The sequence below is a fragment of the Streptopelia decaocto genome (genome assembly GCF_964273445.1).
Source record: "Streptopelia decaocto genome assembly, chromosome: 1".
NCBI classification, from domain to species: Eukaryota; Metazoa; Chordata; class Aves; order Columbiformes; family Columbidae; genus Streptopelia; species Streptopelia decaocto.
The window spans coordinates 102,708,474-102,714,823 of record NC_138663.1 but is presented as its reverse complement, the minus strand read 5'-3'; the positions used below and the strand labels follow the sequence as shown (position 1 = coordinate 102,714,823).

Here is a 6,350-nt window from a genome sequence, read left to right as displayed (position 1 = left end):
GCAATTATTGCAGTCTGTATTGATCTGTGCAGATAAATTTCTCATTCATTCCATGAAATGCAGAATTTTTTATTTTTGTCTTGTCTTTTGGGTGGAATGCTACTACTAAAGTACTTGTCACAGTCGTGATTCATGGTGGGATAAAGTTCAACCAACAATGAATAAAATCAGCACATCAGGCTCTGTATCAGACCATGTTCCTTGTATTTGCTGTCTCGAGTTTGTGAAGTGAGCAAATAGCCTTTAGATATTATACTATGCCTTCCACAGGCAGCATTTATCTGTCCATGCCAAATAACTGCACATGCAATAAATTCCTAGCTGCACTTTTTTAGGTAGAGTCAGTTTGCTCTACGTGCATAGTTCAAACGTTATTTGCACTGTATTTTTCGAGACTCTGACAATTCTTTGGCTTCTTAGGCTTTAGGGACACTGTGTACATGTAAGTTATTGCTGTTTGAAGCTAGACACAGAATTTGATTTCAAGCAAATTACTCTTTTATTTTCTCAGTCTTCAGTAAGGGTAGTTCAGAGAGTCAGATGAGGAGGAGTGAGTCCAGAAAAGCACTTCTTTCACTTTTCTACTTCATTGTGACTATGTTCTTCAGTCATCCTGAGATCATGCTCAGCATCCCATCCACTACTGAGGTAACTTTCTCTTCACTTTGAAACTCCCAGAGTCTTTTCTCTGAGATTAAAGAAAGTTTGGTTTTCTCTAGTCCTTATTCTGCAATTTCCTCAGCACCTCCTAAAGACATCAGGAAAGAAATTCATCTGTCAAAGCTGAAGTCCATGTACAGTTCTCAGAGCACCTGTTCATGACACAAACTGGTTATAAAAAGGAACAAACATTTTCTGATTACATAGCTATTGTAAACTTTCCATACATTTTTAGGCTTGCTTACCCTTTTCTCAACTGTGTGCAAAGTGCAAAAATATTGTGTTTCAACAAGAAATGTATCAAACAGCCTTGATTTGCTTCATAGGTGCAATTCAACGTGTTTGAGCTTTTGTAGTTATATTTTGTGAAAAAGCTTAGGTTTGTACAGGCTGAATTTTTCAAGGCTCTCTAGTGTTGCTCTATAAAATTAAACTATTTTGGATGTCTCCTTCTTCATACACTAAATAAAATAAAGAATGTCACTAACAATAAACAATGAGCTGTCAGTTTAGAAGGCGATACACAGAGCTAACCAAGAGGAAAATACGTGCACACATGTTTAACTGAATGTTTCCTGAACCAGGGCTTCTCTCTTGGGGTTCAGACAGTTAGGTACCTTCAGAAGAGATTACAAGACTGTCATGGAGGGACCCTGAAATTAGTTTTAGACAGACAACCAGGTCCCAAACAGGCTTTTATTCTGTCTGGGAAAGTCTGGGAAAACAACCAATTAGAAATGGTGTTTATACAATCAGTTAGCACTCCGGTAACATAAAATACAGGTTCAGATATCAGTTGAGGAAATTATTGGGGTACAGCAAATAAGAAAAATGGAAATCAACAGTGTGCATACACGTGGCTCACCAAAAACAATGCCAGAGCCATCCCTGACCAAAGGAAAATACACTCACTTGTCTAGTGAGGAAAACACCCACCCAACCGGTAAGAAATTATTAAGTTATCACTCATCCGCACACGGCGATGAGGCAGTCCTATTTTTCAGGAGGCTACCTTAGACAGCGTGCCAGTGTAAGGGGAGGGTCGCTCTTGGATGCATTTTGGCCCACTGCACCGAGAGAACACACACAAAGGGCAGCCTCAGCAGGATCCCCGTTTTTATAGTCTTGTCAGATCTGGCTGTGGCATTCCAGGAGCTTCTCTGCACCCCCACTCTGGCTGTGGGGGCCTAGAAAGTTCCCGACCCTTTGGCGCCTCTTCCCCTCTCCTAGCTAACCGACAGAAGGTTAAACAATAGGAGCTATTAACTGCCCCATTGCAGGAGAGGGAGGAGGTGTTGGGGAAGCACCTTCCACACCGAAGGAGAGGGGGAAGGGAGAGAAGAGGGGTGTGCAACTCCCACACAAAGACAGAAGATCATAGAATCATTTCGGTTGGAAGAAACGCTCAGGATCATCGAGTCAACCAAAACTTAACTCTAGCATTAAACTAGGTCCCTAAGAACCTCACCTACGTGTTTCTTAAACACCTCCAGGGATGGTATTTCAACTATTTCCCTGGGCAGCCTGTTCCAATGCCTGACAGCCCTTTACATCAAGAATTTTTTCCTAATGTCGGATCCGAACCTACCCTGCCACAACTTGAGGCCATTTCCTCTCATCCTATCACTCGTTACTTGGGAGAAGAGACCAACCCCTCCATGCTACAACCTCCTTTCAGGTAGTTGCAGGGAGCGATCAGGTCTCCCCTCAGCCTCCTTTTCTCCAGGCTGAACAGCCCCAGTTCCCTCAGCTGCTCCTCATCAGACTTGTGTTCCAGGCCCCTCACCAGCTTCGTTGCCCTTCTCTGAACTCTTTCCAGCACCTCAGTGTCTTTACTATAGTGAGGGGCATAAAATTGAACACAGGATTTGAGGTGCAGCCTCACCAGGACTGAGTACAGGGGGACGATCAGTTGCCTAGTCCTGCTGGCCACACTATTCCTGATACAAGCCAGGATGCTGTTGGCCTTTTTGGCCACCTGAGCACACCGCTGGCTCATGTTCAGCTGGCTGTCAGTCAACACCCTGAGATCCCTTTCTGCCAGGCAGCTTTCCAGCCATTCTTCCCTGAGCCTGTAGCGCTGCCTGGTCTTGCCCTCCACAGCTTTGTCATTTGACTTCTTTTCAGAAAAGATGGAACCTGGATTGTAGACCCTCCTTATTTGTGTATGTGTGTGTGTGTGTGTGTGTGTGTGTGTGTATGTGTATGTGTACGTGTATGTGTGCGTGGGTAAGCGTGGTGGTGGGTGGCAGCTCCTAGTTTGTGGGAGAAGGTTCTGCTCACCTTCCTGCTCCTGGGGATGGCAGATAGTCTCCATCCCTTTGGCTGAAGTTTGAAGAGACATGAAGGAACAACAAAGTTGTTGGTTTTGTTTGTTTGGGGTTTTTTTGCTTGGTAACTTCATCTGTTAATGATAAACATGAAATGCTTATAAGACTATGAAGGGATCATTTCTAAACAGCGATTTGTGTGACTCAAAGACACTGATGACAAACAAGGTATTTTACATACTTTATTAGTAATGAAAATATTCCTCAAAGACATGACTCACGACTTGCTTAGCTCCATCAAGAAAGAAATAAAGCTCCTTTCTTCTTACTTGCTGAACTGATTGAATATCTACACACTTAGTCAGAAGTTAAGATTACATTACCAAAAGTAGTAACATCCTCTTAAATACTGCTTTTATGTTCTTGTGGAGTAAAAGAAATGAACTAGAAGACTTAAGAATAGCCTTGAAAAGAACTTTAAGGAATAAAAGCATGTAGAATTTGTAAAAAAGCTAGACAAATAATGCTTTAGAAACCTGACTTTGAATTATAAAATACAGTAGTGATATAATCAAGGAATATATTAGATTAAGTAATTTAAAAAGTGTAGTCTGCATCTTGCACATCAGTTTTTCTGTTTGCATTGCTGCATGAAGTTCAAGGCATAGTTTTTATGTTTCATTTGTTTGTTTGGTTTGGTTTTTTAATAAAGAAAATGATACAAAAATACAGTACCAGTAAGGCAAATGTTAAAAATAGGATTAAATCCAGTATACTCAAATATCCATTATCAGGTATCTTCTGGGCATAGGCCAGAAATTAGTATCACATTGTCCACTCCAATTTCTCCAGTTTTGCCCTTTCCACGTTCTGATTCAAAGGTGACCTGTCATAAGAAAAGAGATGTGTTAACAATGAAAATGTAGTTTATCTAACCATTTAGCAACTCTTAACACTAGTTAGTTATAATGCTATCTCTGAGGAACATTTTATCACAATACAGGACTTAATGACTTAAATCCTCACAGTTTTTCTGTTTTCCATGTGCTATTTGAATTCAAAATCAAATTGATTCCTTTAATAAGATTACTTATACTTATTACTTTTTAGAAAGAAAACACAAATTGAGTGAAATCCTATTAGAATAATGTAGTTTTATCATAATATATGATGTTAGTGCAGTTAATTACCTGAAGATATTACATCTGTTCATTTTCAATCTGTTTGGATCCTTAGGTTTTGGATAAATATACTGTATATTTTTTCTCTCTATAGTATAGTATGTATACTATATGTAGAGAGTAGGTTCATTTTTATGAATAGAATTCCTGGGTTTTTATTTTAGTCTGATTCTCATTTATGTAAGGGATTTTCTACATCATTCCATCAGTACAAGGAACCTTATAAAGGGTTTGCATTTCATTTATACTCACAGGATTCAATTATATAGTAGAAGCCTTTACAGAGCACTGAAAACATTCAGTCACATAAATGAAAACCAGGCCCTAGAATTTCAAGGATAAACTTGCTGAAGTCCTGATTGAGGCAGTTTTCTGGCATACATCAGTGCACAGTGTTCTCTGTTGGCTAGTATGTCCTGCTTCTAAGGTAATTGCCCAAATTTGATTATACGTTGTTTCCTTTTGCTCTAATGGTCTGGTTTAGTGTGGTTTGAGAGCATCTGCTCCTATGAAATGGAAAATTTTCATTTTTTCACGCACAGAGGTATGCTTCTGTTGCACGAGATATAAAGGAGTGGTTTTGATTGCTTGTGTTAATTTATGATCTGATGCAGTTCTCGTAAAAATGACAGGATTACTGGCATCAGTGTCCTAACCAATTTGGGTAATTCACTTCTGAAATTACAACCAGATAATAACTTTTCTGCCTTCTAAAATGTGTGCTCCTGTTTCCTATTTCAGATAAGCCTTTCAACGGCCAGTAAGCAATGCCTATAAAACAGCTGGTGGAACACTTGAGGATTAGGAAATTAAGCTGTTGTGTTGGTTATGGTAGTTGACTCATGGAATGTGTTATACTTACACTGTTGGTTGTTTCAGTCCCTTGAAATATCTCTATTTTCCCTGTTCTCCACCTTTCATCTTTTCCTTTGTTCTGCTCCCAGACAGGAGCAGGTTTTTTGCCTGCCAGGAACACTCGAAGTTTTCCCACTCTCTCGCCAGCAAGCCGATAACTGAAAATCAAGCAGTAGCTGCTCTTTGGTTTGAGGTCGCTGAGGAGAAGTTTAAGACGCCCCATATCATTCTTGTGCCCCACAAAACCTGGAACTGCCATGTAGTACCCATCGCCTTGTAACATAAAAAAGGAAAAGACATCTTTAGTGGACTTATGTTATTTATTAGCAAATTGAATACATATTTACTAAGAATATGTGGAAGCTGTGTTACTCGAATAATTTAAAATCAGGCTGGAGAAAAGCAGCAGGGAGTGTACTTTGCAAGGAATAAACTCGCACTGTTGGAAGACAGATCAGTTTACAGAAGAGATGAGTTCATATTTCACTGGCAGTTACAGTCACTCTTCCTTGCACTAACTTTCAAAGACAAAACCATCTCTGTTTTTCAAATGCAACAGCCTGAAACGTGCTGCTGTGCCTCTGTGGTCAGACCATTTCCAGTAGCTGAACTAGCTCAATGCTTTCTCCACTGTCCTCTGCAGTGATGACAAACTTGTGAAGGAACTGATGTCTTATTTCCCATATATTGGAGGACTCATGAAATGACAGAAACACACAAAGTGATAAATGGATTAAACATCTGGCTCTGTAAATAAAGTCATAATCAACAGATGCAAGTTTGGGGAAATGAGGTAAGGTCAGGCTAAGGTCTTCCTGGAGTGACAGCACAAAGAAGGGACTTGGGGAAAAGGAAACGTATGGAGCAGGAGAGAAAGGATTAGTGAAGAAAGACTGGAATGGAAAGACTGTGAGGGAAGAGGGAGGGAATGTGTTTGCAGGAACTGGATAAAGTGGCCTGCGGGATCTGCAGGATCCACCAATCCCTGCTGCAGCAACTTCTGCAATGTTTCCTGTGTCACAGGGGAAGAGGCATCTTTTCAAACAAGTTCCTTCAGCCACACCTTTTTATATACACCTGCACAGCGGTTACACATGGCACTTGTGGAGCTCTTTCTCAGGTTTTAGCAGGCCTGCCATTGGCACCAGGTCAGCTATCAGTTGTCCTTGAATAGCCCCCTGCCCTTGGCTCCTTCTGAGGAATGCTGTCACTAGTTTGTCTTATAGAGTTTGAGATTTCTTAGCAGCTATCATAGTGCTGTTTAAGCGACGTGACTACATTGCTACATCCATCTAAATGACAAACGTGTCATTAAATGCCCTACCAGTCTTGGAGAGACAAAACACGTAACTAATAAGGTTTCCATTGCCTTGTACCTTGCCAT

At 40.5% G+C, this 6,350-nt stretch overlaps 1 protein-coding gene across 2 annotated transcripts in view; it reads right to left on the bottom strand.

The window, feature by feature from the left end:
* Window positions 1-3,188: 3,188 nt before the first annotated feature.
* Window positions 3,189-6,350, bottom strand: part of EGFL6 (EGF like domain multiple 6) — a 46,282-nt gene continuing 43,120 nt past the window's right edge. For both annotated transcript variants that reach the window (XM_082076195.1, XM_082076196.1), the window contains 2 exons: window positions 4,974-5,239; window positions 3,189-3,816 (listed from right to left, as the gene is read on the bottom strand). In XM_082076195.1, coding sequence (XP_081932321.1) covers window positions 3,721-3,816; window positions 4,974-5,239 — 362 coding nt within the window. In that variant the 3' untranslated portion in view covers window positions 3,189-3,720. The remainder of the gene's footprint in view (window positions 3,817-4,973; window positions 5,240-6,350) is intronic.